Source organism: Pseudophryne corroboree, chromosome 2 (genome assembly GCF_028390025.1).
Source record: "Pseudophryne corroboree isolate aPseCor3 chromosome 2, aPseCor3.hap2, whole genome shotgun sequence".
NCBI classification, from domain to species: domain Eukaryota; kingdom Metazoa; phylum Chordata; class Amphibia; order Anura; family Myobatrachidae; genus Pseudophryne; species Pseudophryne corroboree.
The window spans coordinates 433,778,230-433,805,066 of record NC_086445.1 but is presented as its reverse complement, the minus strand read 5'-3'; the positions used below and the strand labels follow the sequence as shown (position 1 = coordinate 433,805,066).

General features: G+C 41.1%; 1 protein-coding gene across 8 annotated transcripts in view; it reads left to right on the top strand.

Annotated features, from left to right (window-relative positions):
• CBLB (Cbl proto-oncogene B) overlaps positions 1 to 26,837 on the top strand; it is a 394,231-nt gene that overhangs the window by 255,186 nt on the left and 112,208 nt on the right. For all 8 annotated transcript variants that reach the window (XM_063953613.1, XM_063953612.1, XM_063953611.1 and 5 more), the window contains exons 7-9: positions 2,752 to 2,839; positions 4,988 to 5,119; positions 25,476 to 25,676. In XM_063953613.1, coding sequence (XP_063809683.1) covers positions 2,752 to 2,839; positions 4,988 to 5,119; positions 25,476 to 25,676 — 421 coding nt within the window. The remainder of the gene's footprint in view (positions 1 to 2,751; positions 2,840 to 4,987; positions 5,120 to 25,475; positions 25,677 to 26,837) is intronic.

The window sequence follows — 26,837 nt, the reverse complement described above, 5'->3', positions numbered from 1 at the left end:
CTTGATAGCAGAGTCACTGTAGGAGTCTCTAGGCAATATGCGGATTCCCTTTCTGATCCATCCATGACAACATACCTTTATTTTGGCATAAACTGTATATGGTAAATTTACTAAGGTGGGAGTATTTTTTTAGAACTGGTGATGTTGTTCATAGCAATCAATCAGATTCTACTTAACATTTATCTAGCTGCTTCTAGAAGATAATAGATGGAATCTGATTGCTTGCTATGGGTACATCGCCAGTTCTTACAAAAAAAAAAAAAAAGTACATATATGTACTCTTCTAAACCACAGGAGGTATATGCGTCTCAAGATTTTACAGCTTGGCATATGTGCAGACGGGTGTGATATGATATCCCAACACGGGTGTGATATGATATCCCGCGGCATCCCAATGGAGACAATCCCAACAGGGGCTAGGTATGTATACCCGCTCTCCCCGAATATCCCCCTAACCCAAACCCTCCCTTCCTTCCCACAGCTTAACCTTAACCCTACCAAGTAGTGCCTAAACATAACCTCCCTCCCCACAGCATAACCTTAACCCTCCCTAAACGTACTCCCCCCCCCCCCCCCCCCCCGGGCTAACCCTGCTAGTCCCCGCATACTTACGAATGGGATGCCAGCGGCCGGGATTACGCGTCTGCATTATGGCCGCGTGTCAGGATCCCGATCGCTGGCATCCTGACCGCATCCCGTGCAGTCATGCACTGCTTTTATGTGCACTTTTGTTGCCACAACTTACACCTATTTCTTATTAATGCTGCATCAGCCACAGTGTCATTCACTGATGGCACGGAAATAAATCCCCCCACACCTTGTCCCCACTCACCAATTTTCAAGCACTGTTACAGTTGTATTGCCATGGGAGGCAGGCTTCACGCTCTGTTTTCTGTGCTGTCTGTGTAACAGCCACATGTGGAGGGGAGCGAGTGAGGTGAGAGGAGGATTTGAGGATGAGAGAAGGAAGGTATAAGAGGAAGAGACTGCACTACAGTGACAGCAGCCCTCCTTGGTTCTGTTGATTGAGTATTTCTGTAACTGGCAGGCAGTATTTACCTGTTTGTTGTGTGGCTCACTAAAGAACTACCCAGTGAGTAGGGGCTTGGGTTGCTTAGCTGGTGATCTGTAGGCAGGTGTTCTGACTGGAACCACCCAAATAATACAAATACAATAAAACAAATAAATTAAAAGGGTTGTCCTACACTGCGAGTGGGGCGACACCCTAAATACAACCTGGTATATATCATTGTACACTATTTGTTTCTAGGAGTGAAGTAATGAACACCCCAGACACGTATTGTTATCATTTCATTTACTAAAATTCATTTCACCAACCCATTGGTTGATCTTTTTTCATACACCAATTTCTTATTATCATGAGGAGATTAGATCTCCACTATATATGGGAATAATTCTGACCACTACTTAAGTTCACAAAAAATGTGTATTTTTTTTCCATTTGGGCTTGCACATTGTTGTTCTATTTGTAAATAGGTCACATCCAGCACCAGAAAAACACACAAATCTAGCTGATAATCTGGATTTGCTATATGGTGTTCGTATTCTGAATTTGTAAAGATCAGTTTATATTAATCTGCACATTGATCTAAAATAATGCTGCCCTCTTTTATTTGAGCAAATTATTTTTAGGAAAATCCACTGTGTATTAATGTAAGTATTGAGGGGTCTATGTTGCATGTCATCTGGTTTTCCACAATGGTTGTAGAAATGTGAGGCAATCTAAACTCTGTACAGCATATACCTTTTTGTTACAAACTTTGTCTCACATTTCCCATATTTCCTACCTAAACCGACCTTTAATCTTAGAGGGAATTCAATTGCGCGTGGTAAATTACTGCAGGCTAATTAATCCCCTGGGGCTATCCAATTAGTAATGGCAAAAAGAACCACCAATCACTGTGCTAGGTGTCTCTATAATCCACATATAAAAATTTATTTATGTTTGCTCCTTATTAATGCACAAAAGACATGTAATATTGAAAAAATAATTTCTAATAATAAGAAAAATAAATCTTACAAAATGTACATGGAGATAACAGAAATAGTTAAAAATATTAACATCTTGTACATCTAATTCCGTAAATATTTCAGCTGGTTCTAGACTCCTAAATTAAAATAAGATGCAAGGTGCAAACAATAGTAGCAATTCACTCATAGTTTATGATCTAAGTAGCAAACTGTGTCTCCAATCACATGCGTTTCACTGAAGCTGCGTTTTTGGGAGAAAATGTATCTCCCCCCAGTCCCCCCAGCCCCACCCCCCGAGTACCCTAATAGGATTGCACTAAAAATATTTTTTTTTACTGCCCTAATTTGGACTGTTTGAGGGGAAGGGGGGGGGATGGAGAAGAATGGCGGTAAAGTCCCATTTTTAGTGCCCCAAAAATTATTGGGCTAATTGAATTTCCCCTTTAGTCTTATGTGAATACAAAAGCTTATATGTACAACCTAGTTACAGGATACTGGTATAACATTGGAGAATAAGCATATGTAATATCCTAAAATAGAACCGAGGAGGAAGTCAGAGAGTCATAGGTTTGCACATGAATAATTGTAAGCTATATCTAGCACAGTACTAGGCACACTAAATAATAGATTTTTTTGTTGTTGTTTTTTTTTGCTTTATAGACTGCTTTTAAGTGTTTAGACCTATTTGAAGTACTGTATTGTTACGCCATTGCCAATATGCACTAGCACTGACAATAATGACTGGCATTTTTATTTTAGCTATTTATTTCCTGATGGACGAAGCTACAATCCTGACTTGACGGGTCTGTGTGAGCCTACGCCGCATGATCACATAAAAGTTACACAGGTAGCTGATCATTTCCTTTTTTAATGTTGCTGCTTCCTATAAAGTCCATATACTTCATTGTAACATGTTTTCTGTAAAGCCTCTACAAAGTGTGTGACAAGTGACCATTCCTATCCAGGGATCTTGCATATCTTCCACACACACTCATCCTTTTATATTATAAAGTTTATGTTGCAATCTTTTAATTAGTCACACAAAAAAAAAAAAATGTTTTAAGAGTTGGTATGTATCCAATTAAACAAAATAACCGCTGATATGTTCTGTAACAAATGCCTCCATCATCCTACCCCAGTATGTAACAAGCAAACATGACATTTCTAATTATTGCAAGCTCTATAATCTTTAAAATAAGTCAGAAATTGCTATAGAATGGGAAATGGAAAAAAACCTGGGAGTGAAGTAATGCTCACCACATGCACGCTGTAATATCACATTTTACGGTAATATAATGATCATTATACATATTAGTATATGATGTCAGAAGATGGTTGTGATCAGCCCCTGTTGAGATGAAATTTGAGTCATATGAAGGTTGATGCTTAGGGCTCTGAAGTGAGGATAAGATTTCTGGAGGACAAGGAGAGCTACTGTTGGGTATATGCAAGTGTGTGGTAAGAGGAAGATCAGTCGTACTGTGATATAGAAGATCATTTGAATTTGGAAGAGATGAGTGAAAGGAATGTCAGACAGTAGAAAGTGTAATAGTGAAGATGGGAGACAATTAAGGCTCCTGACTTGGTAGGCTATGTTATTGAGGGAGATTTGTAGTGGTAATTCTGAGAGAAGGGATGATTTGGATACGTTGAGCTTTAAGTAGTCTTGGGACATTCATATGAAAATAGCAGAGAGAAAGTTGTTTACACAAGATAGTACAGAACAGGTGAGGTAGATTTGGATGTGGTCAGTGGAGGGTGGGTATGGGAGGCACAATGAGCAGATTATGGAGATGGTAAAATAGCACATCTATAGGAAGAGAACTAGGAAAGGACAGGATCACAATATCCAATGGAATGAAGGGTGTGTAGGTTAAGTGGGTGATCTGTTGTCAACAGCAGTACATGTCCAGGAGGAGGAATATGGAGAAGTGACCCGTAGGTGTCAATCCTATTATCCGCGAAGGGTGCAATGTGACCTTGCTGCAGCATTTTAATGCTGACAACAGCACCCGATCTTGCACCCTTCAAGGACTGGTTTTGGGCTGAATTTTTACCTAATTGCTCGGAGCCCTACGGGGCAGCGAGCACTTTTGTGCAAATTCAGGCCGCCATTAAGTGCAGCCGCTGACTCAATGACTACAAAATCATAGCGACTAGACCCCTTAGACTTTGGTGTAAGTAGACCATTTATCACTTTTGTATCAAAGTAATTGTACTTTAGTGCCTTCTGCATTGTCTGATATAAGCCGTTTTTTAAGCTTAGGCCACAAGTGCTGAATATTTATTTTTAAAGATCAGTTTAAAAAAAAATAGGCCATATTACCCTCCAAACCAACCAAGCTATTGGAGCCTCACAGATTGTCCTCAATTGCATATGGTTTTATGGTTTCATTGTCCAGTTTAGCCACAGTTTTAGACAAGTACCATTAAGGCCAGATTTATAGTATAATCTTTCCTCACAATACACACAGTGCCGTGCAAAAGTTTTTGTGCCCCCTTCCTGATTTCTTCTATTATTGTGCACAAATGTCATACGTAATTGTTTCAGATCTTCAAACAAAACTTAATACAAGACAAAGTTAATCTGAGTAAATGCAAAATATAGTTTTTAAATGAAAGGTGGCCCAACCAAGAGCACTGGGGCAAGCTGTTTATCAGTATTGGAGTGCTAGATGGTTCTGGACTGCATTTATATATACGTTACATTATTATGTGTGTACACTTCTGATAGTTTAGTTTATAACCTATTTCTGTTTGTATGATATTGTATTGCTCATATTGTAGAAATGTGAGCAAGTGTGTACCATATTATAATATGTAACTGTAGACTGTTGGAACAGTGCCTCCCAGTGCTGGTCTGGAGAGTTAAACCTTCTATAAAATCTTGTTTAGAGGTCTGGGCAGTGGAGTGACTGGAGCAAGTATGAGAAACAATACATGGTTATATTCATTTTAGTTACATAGTTTTATTTTTGTTTTTTTCCACTTTCAGGAACAATATGAACTGTACTGTGAAATGGGCTCTACTTTTCAGCTGTGTAAAATATGTGCAGAGAACGATAAAGATGTGAAGATTGAGCCATGTGGACATTTGATGTGTACTTCATGTCTAACATCTTGGCAGGTACAGTCACTTAATAGAAGATTTATATTTTAGATGGTACAATTGTTGTTGCTAAAGGGTATTGAAAATAAAGGTCCATAAAAAAGCTATATGAGGTGCATTTCCTGCTGTGTGATATGTTTGTGCCTTTAAACCTCTTGATGTGGCAATTTACAATGTCACATTTGTGTATTGATATGTACTTAAGTGCAATTAGTAAATCTAGTCAATGTTTACATTTCTATACTAGAATGTATACATGATGCCTGGCAAGAATTCACTGGTGCAAGAACATGCATCTTTTTATTACATTACCTACAGCCATGTTGGTTTATACACACTAGTATTAATCTCATGCGGTTTTCATGCTGGTACAACACATGTAAATGGCTATGAAAGAGGAACCCTTTCTTTTTCATACCCATGTTTTTACTAGTGCTCAGATGTGTTCTATTTGTTTGAGTTCCATAAATATTTTGCTCTATTTATGTGTTTACTGCAGGTAAGTTAATTGAGCAAGCATACAGTGACTTCCCGTAACATTAAATTACAAGTAAAAGTGCTAGTAATAAATGCCTTGACATAAATTTTCACTGCCATTTTTTATTAACGTTCATTGCAACATCAGTGATTCCCGGAACTTACTCTTTTGTAGCTGCATTATTATTATTTATGTATATGGCACCACAAGGGTTCCGCAGCACCAAAACAAAGTACAAAAACAAATGAGCATAACAATAAAAACATACAAAATAATATAGGAAAAGTATGTGGTATATAAACAATGCTGCATCAGGTGGCATGGCACTAAAATAAGCATCAGGATGGCAGAACAGGGTTGTGTGCCATTGAATGGAGTAAAAAGTGTAAGTAAGGGAAGTAAAAGCACAGAGGGGAGAGGACCCTGCTCGTGAATGCTTATGTTCTGATGGAGTGGGATAGACAGGAGTCACATGGGTCAGGTAGAAGTGAGCATGGATCAGAGGGTTAGGATGAGAGATGGCTAGGTTTGATGAAGAAGTGGGTCTTGAGAGCCAGTTTCAAGTCTGATATGGAGAGGTAGAAAATTCCAGAGGTAGGGAGCACCACAGCCAAAGATTTACTAACTCTTACTTTTTAAGTGCATTAAAAAATGCAAATAAACTTATATGGATAAAAGAAAGGGAAATAAGTACTTTTTTATTTCTTATTTTGTATTGTTCTAATTGCCTTAGTTTTATACAATTTTCATGGCTTTTATTCAAAAGTTACTTGGTGGTTTCCATTCTTTCCTTAAAATTTTTTTTATTTTTATGTATTCGCAAAGAAAAAAAGAAAAATCTATGTTCTTGACTTTTTAGTCCTCAGTGGGGATTATTTTTGTTTTGATTTGTTTCAAATGAACCATAAAATTCATTGTTACATTATTCTGCACAGTGGCGAGTTTCTTTAGAGATTTGCATTTAACTACTTAAATTTTATTTATTTATTTACAAATGTAACAAATTGCCTATCTTGCCCACAAATATGACTGAGTACATATAACTATGGCTGTAAAAAGTATTACCAACTATCTATCTACATTCACCTAAGGTATGTGGTCTGTTTTCCAACACTTTGCACAAGTTCCTCAACTGTGAACAGCAACTGACAGAAATCAATTTAAGTTTATGCAGAATACGTGACTAGAATGCAGTGACTTCAGTTTACCAGTTTTAATGCTTGTTAAGCATTTTGCTTGTAATATTTCTCTATCGTCCTAAGTGGATGCTGGGGTTCCTGAAAGGACCATGGGGAATAGCGGCTCCGCAGGAGACAGGGCACAAAAGTAAAGCTTTTACAGGTCAGGTGGTGTGTACTGGCTCCTCCCCCCATGACCCTCCTCCAGACTCCAGTTAGATTTTTGTGCCCGGCCGAGAAGGGTGCAATTCTAGGTGGCTCTCATAAAGAGCTGCTTAGAGAGTTTAGCTTAGGTTTTTTATTTTACAGTGATTCCTGCTGGCAACAGGATCACTGCAACGAGGGACAGAGGGGAGAAGAAGTGAACTCACCTGCGTGCAGGATGGATTGACTTCTTGGCTACTGGACATGAAGCTCCAGAGGGACGATCACAGGTACAGCCTGGATGGTCACCGGAGCCACGCCGCCGGCCCCCTCACAGATGCTGAAGCAAGAAGAGGTCCAGAATCGGCGGCTGAAGACTCCTGCAGTCTTCTTAAGGTAGCGCACAGCACTGCAGCTGTGCGCCATTTTCCTCTCAGCACACTTCACACGGCAGTCACTGAGGGTGCAGGGCGCTGGGGGGGGGCGCCCTGGGAGGCAAATGTAAACCTTTAAAAAGGCTAAAAATACCTCACATATAGCCCCAGGGGCTATATGGAGATATTTACCCCTGCCTAAATGTACTAAATAGCGGGAGACGAGCCCGCCGGAAAAGGGGCGGGGCCTATCTCCTCAGCACACGGCGCCATTTTCTGTCACAGCTCCGCTGGTCAGGAAGGCTCCCAGGTCTCTCCCCTGCACTGCACTACAGAAACAGGGTATAACAGAGAGGGGGGGCAAAATAAATGGCAATATATTAATATAAAAGCAGCTATAAGGGAGCACTTAATCATAAGGCTATCCCTGTCATATATAGCGCTTTTTGGTGTGTGCTGGCAGACTCTCCCTCTGTCTCCCCAAAGGGCTAGTGGGTCCTGTCTTCGTATAGAGCATTCCCTGTGTGTCTGCTGTGTGTCGGTACGTGTGTGTCGACATGTATGAGGACGTTATTGGTGTGGAGGCGGAGCAATTGCCAAATATGAGGATGTCACCTTCTAGGGGGTCGACACCAGAATGGATGCCTTATTTGTGGAATTACGGGATAGCGTCAACTCGCTTAAGCAGTCGTTTGCCGACATGAGGCGGCCGGACACTCACTTAGTGCCTGTCCAGGCGCCTCAAACACCGTCAGGGGCTGTAAAACGCCCCTTGCCTCAGTCGGTCGACACAGACCCAGACACAGGCACTGATTCCGGTAGTGAAGGTGACGAATCAACCGTATTTTCCAAAAGGGCCACACGTTATATGATTTTGGCAAGAAAGGAGATGTTACATTTAGCTGATACTACAGGTACCACTAAACAGGGTATTATGTGGGGTGTGAAAAAACTACCAGTAGTTTTTACCGAATCAGAAGAATTAAATGACGTGTGTGATGAAGCGTGGGGTGCCCCGATAAAAAACTGCTAATTTCAAAGAAGTTATTGGCTTTATACCCTTTCCCGCCAGAGGTTAGGGAGCGCTGGGAAACACCTCCTAGGGTGGACAAAGCGCTAACACGCTTATCAAAACAAGTGGCGTTACCCTCTCCTGAGACGGCCGCACTTAAAGATCCATCAGATAGGAGGATGGAAAATATCCAAAAAGGTATATACACACATGCAGGTGTTATACTACGACCAGCTATTGCGACTGCCTGGATGTGCAGTGCTGGGGTAGTTTGGTCAGAGTCCCTGATCGAAAATATTGATACCCTGGACAGGGACAATATTTTACTGTCGTTAGAACAAATAAAGGATGCATTTCTTTATATGCGTGATGCACAGAGAGATATCTGCACACTGGCATCACGGGTAAGTGCTATGTCCATTTCGGCCAGAAGAGCTTTATGGACACGACAGTGGACAGGCGATGCGTAGAGGAGTTATTTGGGGTCGGTCTATCGGATTTGGTGGCCACGGCTACGGCCGGGAAATCCACCTTTCTACCTCAAGTCACTCCCCAACAGAAAAAGGCACCGACCTTTCAACCGCAGCCTTTTCGTTCCTTTAAAAATAAGAGAGCAAAGGGCTATTCATATCTGCCACGAGGCAGAGGACGAGGGAAGAGACAGCAACAGGCAGCTCCTTCCCAGGAACAGAAGCCCTCCCCGGCTTCTACAAAAGCCTCAGCATGACGCTGGGGCTTCGCAAGCGGACTCGGGGGCGGTAGGCGGTCGTCTCAAGAATTACAGCGCGCAGTGGGCTCACTCGCAGGTAAATCCCTGGATCCTGCAGATAATATCTCAGGGGTACAGGTTGAAATTAGAGACAGAGCCACCTCGCCGTTTCCTGAAGTCTGCTTTACCAACGTCCCCCTCAGAAAGGGAGACGGTTTTGGAAGCCATTCACAAGCTGTATTCTCAGCAGGTGATAGTCAAGGTACCTCTTCTACAACAAGGGAAGGGGTATTATTCCACTCTTTTTGTGGTACCGAAGCCGGATGGCTCGGTAAGGCCTATTCTAAATCTGAAGTCCTTGAACCTGTACATAAAGAAGTTCAAGTTCAAGATGGAGTCACTCAGAGCAGTGATAAGCGAACCTGGAAGAAGGGGACTTTATGGTATCCTTGGACATCAAGGATGCGTATCTCCACGTTCCAATTACCCCTCACACCAGGGGTACCTCAGGTTCGTTGTACAAAACTGTCACTATCAGTTTCAGACGCTGCCGTTTGGTTTGTCCACGGCACCTCGGGTCTTTACAAAGGTAATGGCCGAGATAATATTTCTTCTTCGAAGAAAAGGCGTATTAATTATCCCATACTTGGACGATCTCCTAATAAGGGCAAGGTCCAGAGAACAGCTAGAGATGGGTTTAGCACTATCTCAAGAGGTGCTAAAGCAGCACGGATGGATTCTGAATATTCCAAAATCCCAATTAATGCCGACAACTCGTCTGCTGTTCCTGGGGATGATTCTGGACACAGTTCAGAAAAGGTTTTTCTTCCCGAAGAAAAAGCCAAGGAGTTATCTGACCTGGTCAGGAACCTCCTAAAACCAGGAAAGGTGTCTGTACATCAATGCACAAGAGTCCTGGGAAAAAATGGTAGCTTCTTACGAAGCAATCCCTTTCGGCAGATTCCATGCAAAGGGATCTGTTGGACAAATGGTCAGGGTCGCATCTTCAGATGCACCTGCGGATAACCCTGTCGCCGAGGACAAGGGTATCCTTTCTGTGGTGGTTGCAGGAGGCTCATCTATTGGAGGGCCGCAGATTCGGCATGCAGGATTGGATCCTGGTGACCACGGGTGCCAGCCAGAGAGGCTGGGGAGCAGTCACACAGGGAAGAAATTTCCAGGGAGTGTGGTCGAGCCTGAAAAAGTCTCTTCACATAAGCATTCTGGAACTAAGAGCAATCTACAGTGCTCTAAGCCAGGCGGAACCTCTGCTTCAAGGAAGACCGGTGTTGATCCAGTCGGACAACATCACGGCAGTCGCCCATGTAAACAGACAGGGCGGCACAAGAAGCAGGAGGGCAATGGCAGAAGCTGCCAGGATCCTTCGCTGGGCGGAGAATCACGTGATAGCACTGTCAGCAGTATTCATCCCGGGCGTGGACAACTGGGAAGCAGACTTCCTCAGCAGACACGACCTTCACCCGGGAGAGTGGAGACTTCATCCAGAAGTTTTCCACATGCTATTAAACCGTTGGGTAAAACCAATGGTGGACATGATGGCGTCTCGCCTCAACAAAACACTGGACAGGTATTGCGCCAGGTCAAGAGATCCGCAGGCAATAGCTGTGGACGCGCTGGTAACACCTTGGGTGTACCAGTCGGTATATGTGTTTCCTCCTCTGCCTCTCATACCAAAGGTATTGAGGATTATACGGCAAAGTGGAGTAAGACTAGTGGCTCCGGATTGGCCAAGAAGGACTTGGTACCCGGAACTTCAAGAGATGGTCACGGACGATCCGTGGCCTCTACTTCTGAGAAGGGACCTGCTTCAGCAGGGTACTTGTCTTTTTCAAGACTTACCGCGGCTGCGTTTGACGGCATGGCGTTTGAATGCCAGATCCTAAAAGGAAAAGGCATTCCAGAAGAAGTCATTCCTACCTTGATCAAGGCAAGGAAGGAAGTCACCGCGAAGCTTTATCGCCGTATTTGGCGAAAATATGTTGCGTGGTGCGAGCAGCGGAGTGCTCCGATGGAGGAATTTCAACTGGGTCGTTTTCCTACATTTCCTGCAATCAGGATTGTCTATGGGTCTCAAATTGGGATCTATTAAGGTTCAAATTTCGGCCCTATCAATATTCTTCCAAAAAGAATTGGCCTCAGTCCCTGAGGTCCAGATTTTTATCACAGGAGTACTGCATATACAGCCTCCTGTGGTGCCTAAGGTGGCACCGTGGGATCTAAATGTAGTTTTAGATTTCCTCAAATCAAATTGGTTTGAACCACTAAAGAAGGTGGATTTGAAATATCTCACATGGAAAGTGACTATGTTACTGGCCCTGGCTTCGGCCGGGAGAGTATCTGAACTGGCGGCTTTGTTTTATAAAAGCCCTTATTTAATTTTCCATTCGACATAGGGCAGAGCTGCGGACGCGTCCGCATTTTCTCCCTAAGGTGGTATCAGCGTTTCACCTGAACCAGCCTATTGTAGTGCCTGCGGCTACAGACGACTTGAAGGACTCCAAGTTGTTGGACGTTGTCAGAGCCTTAAAAATATACATTTAAAGGACGGCTGGTGTCAGAAAATCTGACTCGCTGTTTATACTGTATGCACCCAACAAGTTGGGTGCACCTGCTTCTAAGCAGTCGATTGCTCGTTGGATTTGTAACAAAATTCAACTTGTACATTCTGTGGCAGGCCTGCCACAGCCTAAATCTGTTAAGGCCCATTCCGCAAGGAAGGTGGGCTCATCTTGGGCGGCTGCCCGAGGGGTCTCGGCATTACTACTCTGCCGAGCAGCTACGTGGTCAGGGGAGAACACGTTTGTAAATTTTTACAAATTTGATACCCTGGCAAAGGAGGACCTGGAGTTCTCTCATTCGGTGCTGCAGAGTCATCCGCACTCTCCCGCCCGTTTGGGAGCTTTGGTATAATCCCCATGGTCCTTTCAGGAACCCCAGCATCCACTTAGGACGATAGAGAAAATAAGAATTTACTTACCGATAATTCTATTTCTCGGAGTCCGTAGTGGATGCTGGGCGCCCATCCCAAGTGCGGATTATCTGCAATACTTGTACATAGTTATTGTTAACTAATTCGGGTTATTGTTTAGGAAGCCATCTTTCAGAGGCTCCTCTGTTATCATACTGTTAACTGGGTTTAGATCACAAGTTGTACGGTGTGATTGGTGTGGCTGGTATGAGTCTTACCCGGGATTCAAAATCCTCCCTTATTGTGTACGCTCGTCCGGGCACAGTACCTAACTGGAGTCTGGAGGAGGGTCATGGGGGGAGGAGCCAGTACACACCACCTGACCTGTAAAAGCTTTACTTTTGTGCCCTGTCTCCTGCGGAGCCGCTATTCCCCATGGTCCTTTCAGGAACCCCAGCATCCACTACGGACTCCGAGAAATAGAATTATCGGTAAGTAAATTCTTATTATTTTGATTTCTAAAATCTATTGACTTCCAAAATCTAATTTTTTTACAGTCCTATAGGTGGCCTGATCCCTACGAATACAACTTATCATATTTAAGTTTTTGATAGGCATGAGTAAAGCTGTGTAAATTTTTCTCTAAACTTTTTAGGTGTTGCTCGGTAATTTATTTATTGGATCCTGTATTCAGAATGCTTGGCTCTGGGGTTATTTAAAAAGAAAAAAATAATTTCTTTATGATTTTAAAGCATGTCTACGGTGTATATTTACTAAGCAGTGGATTTTCAAAGTGCTCCATTTTTACAGACTTTGCCTGGCAGATTTAAAAGGGCAATAATACTTAGGGCCCAATGCTATCAGCAGCAAGATCAGTTTTTCAGCTTTTTTGGAAAATAGTTGCCAACAGTGAAAAATGGGTAAATTTGCCTGTACCCCCAAAACAGTTAAACTAACAACCTATAACAGTATAAAAGTTTCTTAATGGTTATAATAAAAGTATTTCTATTACTTTAAATTAGGTCAAATTACTTTTATATGCTTTTATATGCTAAACTGGGATTTGAGGTATATAAAAATGGGTGTAAATATATATTTGGGTAATTTTAGGGCACTTTTTCACACCAAAAATTAAGTCATTGGCCAGTCAAAAGTAATGAAAAAATTCAGGGGGGATGTTTCCCAACTTTTATTTGGTCAGAGGTGGTGAATTGAAATTTACGGCAAAATTACCACAGATCCATTTTTGCCAATAATTGAATAGTCCGTTTTCGCAATTCGAGGTAAAAATCAATGTTTTTACAGCGAAAACGGCTTTTTGGCGCTAATTGAATTTGGCCCTTAATGTAAGATTTTGCATTTAGAAGATGTGTGTGGTGTCACGCTCTATTGGCAAAACTCTATTTGTTAAAATAGTACATATATTAAAGCCTGAACATGTAAAAAAATACACAATTTTATTGTTGCTAAAAATAATCAAAGACAGTATATATAAAAAGTACTGTTTTAGTACACTTTTTTTATTTATTTCTTTGAAAATGTATTTATTCAAATTTTCCAATAATAAACAGACAGTTTGAAAAGGTACAGTCTCCATAGCACTACCATTTGTAGCCACATAATATTCCCAGATTTGGAGAAATAATACAGTATACATATTCAATATTTAATAAACAAGACATTCAAACAACAAGACAAAGACAAGGGGGGGGGGGTGAAAGGAATTCAGCCTCTTGTTTTACCCCTCGATGTGATGGCCTACTGACGTCAGTGAGAGCAATCCTTAACGTTACAGATAATACACGACACCATGTAGTTAAGAATCACTCTGCTTTATTGAATGTTTTAACATTGGTATAAAAAGAGAACACATAAGGGTGTAACTGATAAGTGTAAAAGGGCTCATTGGCTTAGGGGTGGTGCCCTAGTGGGGTACGTAGGGGTGGATAATACTTGACATAACATAATTGGATATAGCAGTTGCTAGGCAGATGTTATATACGTTGCATCAAACGGAACTTAACACAAGATCTTTTAGTAACACACAGAAGTAGAAAAAGCAGGTTTCATCTGGTATAGAACTGACCTTGGATGCCAGACCCACACAAGCCTGGTATCTGTATGAGAGACAAAGGCACCTAGCACAGGGCAGCACGCATCCATGCAAACACATAAGAGTTCATATAGCATGTTTTAACCCTTCACTAGGGAAATAGAAATATTCACTTTTACACTGTAACCACCACAAGGAAACTGATCATATAAAAAGTAATATGTACAAAGACAGAAGAGGTAACCCTTCAGGGGGACACAAACATTGAATCAGGCTGCACATTTCCCGCCAGGACGGCCACATGACATAGCGCGCCATAGCCAATAGCTACATCGAGTTGGAGCTGTAGTGGTGTTAAGGTTGACAAGAATCACAAAATATATCAATCCAGCTAGGGACTCGTATAGTGGGTTGAGGGGGGGTGCATATCTCTCTCAGGGTCGTTCTTTTCAGCGAGTCGAAAAATTTAAGGATATGAGACCTAAGCATGGGATCCAGAACTTCAATAAACGGTCCCCACTTCTTATAGAACAAATGAGCATGCTTGTCCACATCGTAAAAAGGCAGATTGTCTATCATAATACATAGTCGACTTCACCATTCCCAGAAGTTGCTCTAATCTGGGGGGGGATCTATGGATCCATTGCATCAGAATGGCCTTCTTTGCCAGTGTGAGAAACACGTAAAGGAAGGGACGCAATGGGAGGATCTCAGCCGGTAACTCCCCATAAGAGAGATGTAAACCCAGCAGTGCCTTAGGTGGTAAGGGGAGACGCAACCCAAATTTACTGTTTAAATACCATAAAATTTTATTCCAAAATCTTTGTATCTTGGGGCAACTCCAAAATACATGCATCAGGGTTGCATGGGGTGCTCTGCATTTAAGACATTGTCCTGAATCCAAAGGCACCATATGACTCCTCTGACTAGGGGATATATATGCTCGGTTTAAAATTTTTACATGGATCTCCTGTTGGTTCGAGGAGTGTAAAGCTTTAAAATTACCTGGTAAAGGGTGGAAAAAATCAGTTAGGGACCCTTGCATAGAGAGGTCTACCTTCCATTTTTCGAACATCTGACTCCATAACTTATTCACAACACTAGGGAGAAGGTCCCAATATAACCATTTTGTTTTATAAGGTAGCTTAGCAGTTCGAGTGAGTAAGGAGGTGAGGGAGTCAGAACCACCGGGTTGGAGTAATGGGTCAGGGAGGGATTGTACATAATGTCTAACTTGGAGATACATGAAGAATTCCGATCGATGCACACCATACCTCTCCACCAGCCCAGAAAAAGAATACACCAAACCTCCAGGATCAAAAACATCTCTGATGCTACTGATTCCCTTAGTCCGCCACACCTCGAATTTTGCATTCTCCAAGGGAGGGGTAAAACAAGGATTCCCACAGATAGGAATAAAATCAGTACGGCCAAAATTCCTGTGTAGTGCTTTATAAATTATTTTCCAAGCGATATAAGCGTCCCAAAATAATAGATTCGTTTTCACTTGCGAAGGGAGCAGGGTGAGCGGAGTGTGTAACAAGGCCTTCAAGTCATAAGGTGCCACTAAAGCCTGCTCAATGTGATAATTCGTGTATGTGGTTTTTGCCGTAAGCCAGTCATTTATATATCTGAAAGCCACCGCCCTAGAGAAAGTAAGCAGATCCGGGATCGCAAGGCCCCCCTCCTCCCTCCGCAACTTAAGTTTAGCTAATGCTATTCTTGGTTTTTTATTTGCCCACAGGAATTTTGTGCACATTTTATCATAAACAAGTGCATCCGCTCTGGAGAGTTTAAGGGGCAGTAACTGGAGCGAATAAAAGAGATCTTTGGGAAAATAATGCTCTTGAGGACCACCGCGCGGCCTAGCAAAGATAGGGGGAGCGCTGACCATGATTGGAGCTGGGTAGAAATAGCCTGTAGTATGCGTGTAAAGTTCATCTTGTAAAGATCCGTTAAATCGGGTGGCAAATAAATCCCAAGATACTTCAATTTAGTTTTATTAACAGTAAATTGGGAGAGGAGAGGGAGGGAGGACATATTAAGTGCTGTCTGAGTCAAAGGGAGTAGTTCGGATTTTAAAGTATTCACCTTATAACCAGCAAAGAGGCCGAATTCTCGAATTTTTTCCATTATGGCTGGGATGGAGACTTCAGGGTGGGATATATAGAGTAACATATCATCTGCAAATAAGCTTATTTTAAGTTCCTGGTCATAAATTGAAATACCTGAGAATGAAGGGAGCCCTCGCAGCGCCAGAGCTAGAGGTTCTACAGCCAGCGCAAATATTAGGGGCGGTAATGGGCAACCTTGTCTGGTGCCCCTTCCCAACTGCACAGGATCCAAGAGAAATTACATAGGATACGAGAACTCGAATTGGAGTACAAAGCCCGCAGCACACCGGCTAGGCCCGACGGGAACCCAAACCTCGCCAGAGTGGTATATAAATGATCCCAGCTCACCAGATCAAAGGCCTTTTCGGCATCTAGCGAGAAGAGAAAATGTGGGTCCACATTCCCCGTGTGACCCAGCCAGTGCGCCGCCGCCAGTATCTTGCGAATATTACTAGTGGAATGTCTCCCAGAGGTAGATTCCGGGCCATAAGTCCAGCATCAGAGTAGGAATCCAGACACACAGTTCGAAAGCCTAAGTCGACAGGCATTCAGGGCATGACAGCTGAATATATAGATTAGCTCTCTTCTTCTTCCATCCTGTTATTTCCCTCCGATAGGAAACTCTCAGCATCTGCAGGCGTGGAGAAGTCTTTAAAGGAGTTTCCATCAAAGATTCGTAAGCGTGCAGGGTACAACAGCGCAAATTTACGACCGGCCGACACCAGTGATTAACATGTGGGTGTAAAAGCTTTCCGCAGCCGTGTTAATTCCGGGTAGTAGTCCTGGAACAGTAATAGTTTATTCCCGTCCCACGAGATATCCCTGAGGCGACGAGATGCCGACCACAGCGCTTCTTTATGGAGGAAATTAAGGCACTTAAATAAGACCGCAGGCGGTCTAGAGCCGGAGCCCGAGGGCCTGGAAGGGCCGGTTCTATGAGCACGATCTACGACTAAGTCTGCACACACTTCCTGTACATCCAGGTGTTCGGGTAGCGTGTGACGCAGGAATTTGTACAACTCAGGGCCGCGAATGGACTCAGGCAAGCCTATGAGGCGTAATCTGCGCGAGCGATTCTCCAAATCATGTAATTTCGCCCAAACCTGCGCATCAGATTTCTGCAGACTGGCCACAGTGTCTTTTAAATCAGCTACATCTTGAAAATTAGAGCCTGCAGTTTGTTCCACATGTGCCAGGCTCTTAGTGAGTTGCTTATATTGGCTTTTTATATCTAGCACTGCTTGCTGTAATGCAGCTGCCTGTGTTTGAGCTTGCTCCTGTAATAAAGGTTGCACTGTCTCCTTAACAGCCCGCATAATATCAGCATAGGATAAGGCAGGATTTAGTGTGGCACTTGGTGCTGTGTCTATGGCAGGAACCTTGCGGGGTTGTTTTTGTACCTGTAGTTCCACGGAATGAGCAGTGTCTGGATGTCCAGGATTAGTAGCAGCTGCGGTAGCCATCTTGGATGTGGCAGGTCTGTCCCCGTCCCTTCCCGATTTCTGCTGCTTCTGAGGTACCTCTCCATATAGAGGAGGGGGGACCCCAAGGAGGCTTGAGGGGGTTAGTGGTTGCGGTGGGGTTGCCTAAGGAGGCAATACGCGAGGTATATAAGCGGCGGGCACCGGAGCTTGAGGGGAGCGCGGCTACTTCATGCGCTGCCGTAACCGGAAGTCCTCCTGTTTTAGCACACTTAATAAGTGTGCTCTCATATACCAAAATGGATTAGTCCTGCTGATATCACAATATATTTGTAGTCCCTTTTTAAGTTTCCACATTTTATATCAATATTCCATCAAATGATGCTAGATGTTAAGTCACTTGTGCCCTTAGGGGTTGATCAGTCCTCCTCTAGGGTTTAATAATGTGGATATATTCAATTAGATGTCCTTTCTTGTATCCAGACTTTTTTGTGGTAACAGTATGGTGAGTAGTCTTACCCGGCTTCTTGCAATAATTGGGTGGTAAACTGTCACGTTCCCCCAGTGTTGCAGTTATGAAGCCGGCTGGTATCCTAGAATGTGAGCATCAGCTTTGTACTTGAATGATGAAGCCGTAGTCGCGGTGAGATAATTGCATATTCAGACAAATTAATAAAAATGGTTGGAGAGTGAAGCATATGGTCATCCTGTCTTAACGCGTTTCCATACCATACTGGTATTTTCATCAGAGGATGTGGATCCTAAGTGTGCACTAGTATTTATTTCCCCATTCATTATCATATTAATTAAACACAGAGTAAGTTTAAAAACATATTTAGGCTAAAAATCAAATAAAACATAGCAAACGCTTGTTTGAATATATGTAACAACTTGTTTAGTATTTATCTTGTATCACTGATACAATGTAACATTCTTTAGTGTACAAGAAGAGAAACCGCGTTTCCTTAAAGCAGAGCTGATTTTTCTTTGAGACATCCTTTTTAGGGGGAAACATTTAAAGGGATAGGGAATTTATTTGGAGATACTGTATATGGATAAATTAAAAGTCATAACTTCCAAAATCTGTCCCTCACCCCTTTCTGTTTTGGGCATATGTTCTATTCCCATTAACTTTTTCTGTGTCGGATCGCTATAATGATACATTGAAAAGTGTTTATAGATATTACTTATTATTATTGTCCTGTATTTATATGGCGCCACAAGGGATCCCATTACACAGTACATAATCAAATGAGCAAACAAGAAAACAGCACTTGCAGTACAAGACAATATAAGACAGGTCTTATTCCGCTCGATTTAGAAATATTCCTTTTATGTTCCAGAAAACTCGAGTTTTCGGACATCTAGTTGTTCTCTCCACATACATTATTGTAGAGAACAACTGCATTATAATAGATAAACACTGCAGTATATGAAGTATTGCAGTTAATCAATGATTTATTGTAATTTTTTTTCTCCTATCTCCTTAGATGTAAAATGTTTTGATTTGTGTGATATAAACTTACAAGTGGTACAGATTTTGGCCCCACACTTATAACAGCCGATCAGCTTTCCTGATAGCCATGTGTCTTTTTTGATTGTTATTATTTGTATTTCATGCACAAAGTGACTTGCAATGAGTTTGTTATCTATGGTGTCCGCCTTTTTTTATTTGATTACTGAGGGTACATTTGCTATTTCCTGTTTCAGGATGCTGTCTTACATCAAAATAGGAAAATTTTGCATTTACTATTAAATAAGGCAAAATCTGAACATTTTTAGGGTTTTGAAAAGCCACTGCTTAGAAAATATGCCCCTAAATGTATCTAAAACACAGTAAATATTTTAATTTCCCATGTTGTAACTTGCTCTTACTCGCTTTGAGAGGTCCCTCTTATTGATTGTTTATATGACTCTTATCTAGGTTTGTTTTTTTCATTTTTTTTTTTTAATAGAAGCTAGAGTAAGATAATTTTGGTATATCACCTTTATGCGTAAAACTAGCTACTTTTTTTACCAGTAGCTTATTTATTGACCCTTTATGCTACTGCAAATTCTATTAACAAAAAAATAAAATAGTGTCACTAGCTCTATGAAGGGAAATGGTAACATAGACTTACTGTATGTACTGAATTAGATTTTCTGCAACGTTAATCCCTTGTTACTACCAGTGTTAATGGAGTTTGGTGTGATATCAAAACGCGCACAACTGTAGTCATACACATTCATAATATTGGATAAAACAGAATGACCATTCTCTGCATGTACAGTACCATACTACCATGGTGTTGTGCGTGTGTGTGTGTGTGTGTGTGTGTGTGTGTGTGTGTGTGTGTGTGTGTGTGTGTGTGTGTGTGTGTGTTACTTTCTAGTAAATATTTAGCCATCATATTTATTGATAGCAGTAAAAATTGGTAATAAACTTTTTATTATAATTATTATTTTTAGAGCAATTAGTTTCAGCTGACACTGGAACCTACTAATATGCACACGTTAGCAGTTTTTGTTTGTTGTTGTTTTTTTAACACTGAGCAGTCTGCTGTCATGTAGCCCATGCAGTAGCATTATTTTTTTTTTACACCTTTCATAATGTTAAATACCAAACGATTGATCAGTTTTCTTACCACACCATGGCTAATCATTGTAAGTATAAGAATGTAATGAGAACACCAGCATGTCTGTGCCCTCCCCACGATCAATTTCCCGGGCACTGCGACCAGTTTGTATTTTTACATGCGACGTAGTAGAGATCGCATTTAATCGCTGTAGCGTGTCTCTTGCACGCTGTAGGCTTGTAGTAACACTATTTTGAAAAATGAGTAATATTTCATGTATTTTCAAACTATATAAACATTTTTCTTGTATGTTCTAAAAAGAAAAGAAAAATGAATGGGTCTTGCAGGATGCGCTGAGATTAGTAATAGAGGGTTGAGTGAGTGGCGGACAACAGTGATATTGCATTATCTCCCCATTCATTTGTGGTACAATCCTCTCTGTCCTTGCAAACCATGCAGATCCCGCATGATCAGGAGTAGTCTCCACTACTGGGCTGATGTGTTTTTTTTTTATAGAAGAATATCAATTGAAGGGGGAGTCCTACTTTCGTACATATGTGCTAAGCCTTGGAGAGAGCTAAAGTGCCAGTGAAACAGCACCTACAGCAACTGTCATTTTTCAAACACAGTATGTGACATGACAGTTAGGAGCTGATTGGCTGGTACTTTGGGGGAGAGGTAATATAGCAGCATGGATTGTGCCACTAAAGCACTTCCTGCTTTACTTACTGAGACGAAGCAGGAAGGAACATCGATTATCGAGTATTACCAACTTGTCTGCCGGAGCAGGGGAGTGAACACCCCCATCCGGCTATCCCAGAGCACACACAGCCACAGCCTAATGCGGATGCCCTGTGTCTACCTGCCCAGCTGGCTCCAGTGTGCATGTGCGATATCTCGCTACTATCGCAAGATTTTACATGCAGCCAGGAGCCTACAGCCAGGAACAGTGCTGTCCCTGCTGTTGGGATAGGGCAACCAAAAGGTCTGCCAGTGACCGTTCTTACATTCCCTAGATAGCAGCTCTGATATTGACAGTTACGCATAGTGCCCCTGTAACCTGTGACTGAGCACACACTGCCGCATTAATACAGGGGGGCGGTATCAGTGCACATAATTTGCAATGATACCTCTCCTCGCCATATCGCCCCTTCATACATCTAACCCTTTAACTCTCTTTCCACTGTTATCTCCCTCCGAAGCTTAATACATGTGCTACTTTATCTTTTTCCCATTCCAACTCATTTGTAGATGTATTTGGGTTTCCGTTTCTTCCCTCCTCCTCCAGAGAAACATAACTGACATCCAGGAGCCATCTACAGTACTTACTCACTGGTCAATTGATGTGCTCCCTGGCTGCATTCTTCTGCAGTGGTGTCCCTCCCACTTTGTAAGTTGTTTGCCCCTTTAAAAAAAATGTCAGATCAGCCAGCATCCTGCACCTCCAGTGTTCTCTGACTCCATTACATCCTGCCCATAGTATTATAGCCAGTTATAGTGCTATTAGCTGCGATCTGCAATCATCATCTTAGCACATTGTTCTGACATGCCTGATAGCCAGCAGATGGATTGCTATCAACTTATCAGTCAATGTAGTTATTTTTGGCTAAACATTGCAATATCAGCCCAACTGCCTACTACCTATATATTTCCAATTTGAACTAAATCAGAAACAGAAATAGGAAGTTGAATTTATGTTTAAAGTAAGTGATAAATAATGGCTGTGAGGAGGAGTTCTCTATCCATTTCATGTGAGGATGACTTCCAGTTTTGGCTACCTGACTCTTATGTACGGATGTTATGTGTCATACTGTAATATAGTCATTCTACTAACGAGTGGGTCCATACACTTGATGGTGATGTCAGAAACTGAGTAAGATCTTTAATTATTTTCCAGAATCCCTTTATCCTTGGATAGCGACACCAAAAATGTATAAAAGAGCCAATTAATGGGAAAGCTGTTTAACTCTATCAGTAGATGTAGTATGATTTTTGTTGTAATAGAATACCAAGGTAAAATATCTTATAAGCGGTTTCTTTCATTTTGGGGAGTACACTTAAAGCTACGGGTTTCCTCAATTGGTGCACGTTATGTGAATGAAGTGGTCGTGTCTAATGTTAGCTTAACATTTGCTACATCTGTATGTTCTCTGTGAAACAGCTGTGTACTGCTAGTAGAGGCCATTGTAAAAGCTGAAATGGCAGATCACTGGCAAATTCCTAACATAAAGTGGTGTTCTATTTCACACGAATAAGGTCTTTTAACTTTCAGTTTAAATTAGAGGCATGTGGTAGTATGCCACTATAAGCTGATACTTTAACTGATGGAAGGCTGGATGGTACTATGTCCAGCTGTATTTAATCACACAATGTGAATGAAGATGGAGTGATCACACTGCACTGAGAAGTAGGGATATTTGCAGTGCATGCAGGTTTGGAAAGATGGATCAGAAAGCATACATGCTGTAATTGCTTACCTTAATATTAGTTACATTACCGGTTTATACTTGAAAACAGGTGTGATATACTTATTTATAGGGAGGTTTAACATTGTACATAGCACTATTGTTTTATATTCATCTACATCTTGAACATTTTCAGTGATGTGTCATGATGCTGCAGGGCTTGGTAAGGCAATATAAAACCATAGAGTCCATATCTGTTTTTGTTTAAAAGTTGTTTCTTGGTCCCTAAGAGGGAAGCTCTGCATTGCTGATAAGGGAAAACACTGTGTTAATAATTACTGAGGTTTATTATTGGTTAACACCATATTTAATTCACTTTCACACTGTTTCTTTTATTGCATGTATTTGCACAATACAGTACTTTTCTTCTATGTTTGAGTGGTTTAATTTTGCATTTATTTATGGTTTCTTTTTCGTAATCTTGCAACACTTTCATATTCTTAACAGTCCAGGCATAAAATTCCACTAATATAAAGCACAGTTCAGCTCCTCAATTAAGGCTTGCATTTTTGTCTTTATGGTACACTTTAAATAACATCAGGTTAACTTTCCTTTTAAAGATGTTAGCTAATACATTACTTTAGTATACACTTTAATTTAGATTTTAGGAACATAATCTATCCCTCCTTTTCTGTTGAAATTTTCACACCGCTTCGATTATCCGCTTGCCTATCCTGTCTTGATCTTTCACCAGTTTTATCCCTTTATTGCCGTCTTTTCTTTTTTTGTTATTTTCATACATTTTTCACCTCCTTTACTCTGTTACTGTATGTCAGCTGTATTTTTTATTTTTTTTTACTTCCCTCTTCCCACATCATATTTTTTTTTATTTAATCATTTATTTTACTCTCTCTGGCTTCCCTTACGATCCACGGCTGATTTTCATTTTCTATTACTAGTAATCACTCTTGGCGACACCTTCCCATTGTCTGGCTGCAGCTAAATGGCTCTGTTTGCCTTGTTCTATCACTTGCCACCTCCTCTGGTAGTCCTATAGAAGTCCGGAGCAGATGTGCTCTATTAGTAGGTTATGGAAGGAACTCTTACCGTGGAACAGTTAAGTAAAAGGAATTATCACTCCTTACAAATTCACTTGAGATGGTCATATTCTTAGTACGGTTTCCTGAACAGGACTTTCGATCTACAGATGTGTCCGTGTGCGTTCAAATTGAAACTTTCAGGAACCATAATTGCAACAATGTTAACCATAAAAAAATTGATTACATAAAATGTCAGAGTTTGGTGCATATTATGTTTGTGTATTGATCTTAAACGTGTGGGCATTTTTGTTGAATCTAGTGGGAAACGTATTGCCTAGCTATTGATGGCTTTCCTTTTAGCTAATATTCAGTTTGTCCAGCTGTCTTTGCCATCTCCACATGAATGCATCAAAGCTACCAAAGCTCTGTTTGTCCAAAATGGAACTAGTCTACCACTCCTCTATTAGAGCACGCACCAAATTCCTTCACATCAGTTGCATTTCTGTTCTGCTTTCTCCTTCTTTCCTCACATCCAATCTCTTTAGCAGTCCTATCACCTCCACCTCTGAGACTTTGCCAAACCTCTCCCTTTCTCACCTTAGATTTAACCACATTCCTTGTCTGCACTCATCTCCTGCCTCAATTATTGCAAAGCTTCCTAACTGACGTTTGTCATCCTCTGTGTCACTTTCTGTTGGTTTCTAAAATGTATCCCCAATAACTCCAGAATCAGAACTCCAGCACATTTTCTTCTTAATCTGACCCTATTCTCGAACTCCCTTTCCACCTATTAGAACTGCTTTTAACCTGTGCCTCGCATTTTTTCTCATAACTATTCTCCCATTCTGCTAACCACTTACAGGACTCCTATCATGGTGTTGCACGCCTATGTATTTTTCTACCATGCCTCACCCAGTTCACAAATCCATCTCTTAACCATTGTCTACCACACTCACGCCTAACACATCTTACAATGAATATTGCTTGCTTCTGCATCTGACACTATTCGCATTGAGCATTGTTTTACTACTTCTCTATCCCACACTCTGTTTCTGCTTTGACTTGCCCCTCGTTAGATTGTAAGCTCTCATGAGTAGGGTACTCTAGACCTTCTGGTTGTTCTTGTGTGTCTGTTAAGTCCTCATGTCATGTTGTGCATACACTGTTTTTCTTACTCTTTGGTGTTGAGGAGTGTTCTCTACAAATAAACATTTAATGACAATGCCACACACACAGGGGTCACATAATGTTGACAAAAAACTGGAAGACTCATAGCCTGACCCCTCTCATACTTCAATTTGGGGGCCAAATACTATAAAGCAATTAGAGGAAATATTGGATAATTCCATTGATTTGGGTGCATCAGGAGTATACTGCGTATGAAAATAAAAGATCTAGGTTAAATCCCTAACCAGAAATAACACTGTCTAGGACTGTGTAAGATCTCTTTTGATGGTTTTCTTCCGTGTGGTGTCAGATGATTACATTTTTTCACTTTCGTGTTTATTGATTAATAACCTTTTTGTCATTGGACTGAAATAACATTATTGTGGACATGGCTTAGACATTAGCATCTGCATGTTTAGTCAAGGATCACACAATTTCCCCATGAGAATAAGCTTTGTATACTTTAAACTGTATATGATGATGTGCTTCATAAAATATATTATTTTCTGACCCTAGTTTCACCCAGTATTTATCAATCGCAAGTCAGTGCAATCTTAGATTTATTTACCTAGGTGGCGAAATTTCTTATTTTGGTGACCTCAATTTTATTTTATTATTTTCAAGATTAAAAGACTGTTGTAAATCAAAAGATTACACATAACATTATGTCAACAAAAGCTTGAATACTTCACAGAATACTGTATGTTTACTGTGCTTGCCTGATGGTCTATTCTGTATAGATGCAATTATATACGGTATGATGAGCGGCTCATATTCACAACTTCTTCTTTGCAGGAATCGGATGGTCAAGGTTGTCCCTTCTGTCGTTGTGAGATCAAGGGCACTGAACCGATTATAGTCGACCCTTTTGATCCAAGTCACGAAGGCAGGGGCTGCAATATTCTAGATAGTTTAGGAACACCAATGCTGGACTTTGATGATGAAGATGAGCGTGAAGAATGCTTGATAATGAACAGGCTGGCCTCTGTGAGAAAGGTAACACAATATTTGTTATAGTACATTATTATTCTTCATCCTATATATTCTCTGCTTGTAGAGTGTTCTGTTCAAAGAAAGGGGGGGGGGGGGGCAAAATTGTTTGTTAATGGGTATATCCCTAACTGAATAATCAGAATACAAATATGCATGTCAGCCATGAATACTTGCTCAGATTTACTTACTAACAAAGTTGTTCGATGTATCAGATTTAATGTATTTATTTTTCTCTCTAATTCAGGAGAATGCATCACAATTACAAGGATAATTCCTTACAAATGCTGCATGTCAATACTGTTTCAAAGATAACATTGCTGAATAAAAAGTCAATAAAACTTTCAGTGATTGGTATAAACAGTAATGTAATGTTTAAAAAGATGTCAGCTGCTACTGATCTGGATTGCTCATCTGAGTATAGAAATATTTAATTAAAATGTAGGAATTTGCTAGATGCAAGAAAAATGGGATAGAGATTAGACTAAAAGTAGTTCTTAATACATTATTTACTTAGTTTATAATGATATGAAAGTAGTTGATTTATTGCCCGGCTCATGGTTTTATAACTTTTTATTTTATTTTTTTACTTCAGTATTTGTTTTCAGTCGCTGTTTAGCCAGGGTATGCGTTTGGTCAGGATGCCAGCGGTTATGTGACTGACGTCGGAATCCCGACGGTTCCGGTATGAATGGTCGACCATGTTATGGGCGACATTGGCATGGTCGACATGGGTAAATGGTCGACTCATGAAAATGGACGCCACATGACAGGTCGACACATGAAAAGGTCGACATGAGTTTTTTAAACTTTTTTTGGTGTTGTTTTTGCGTAAAGTGACGGGGAACCCCAATTAGTGCACCGTGTCCCCTCGCTCCGCTACCGCTGCGCTCGGCACAGATTACCGTTCCCAATCGTAGTCCACGTGGATCGTAAAATATGGAAAAGTTCCACAAAAGAAAAAAAATTTGAAAAACTCATGTCGACCTTTTCATGTGTCGACCATGTCAATGTCGACCAATAGTGGTCGACCTAATGACTGTCGACCATAACATGGTCGACCATCCAAACGGATACCAATCCCTACAACCCTCAGTAGTCTCAGTAGTCTCAGGAAAACTGGGAATTGGAATAAGATTTAGAAAAATGTTACATTTTATTTTAATG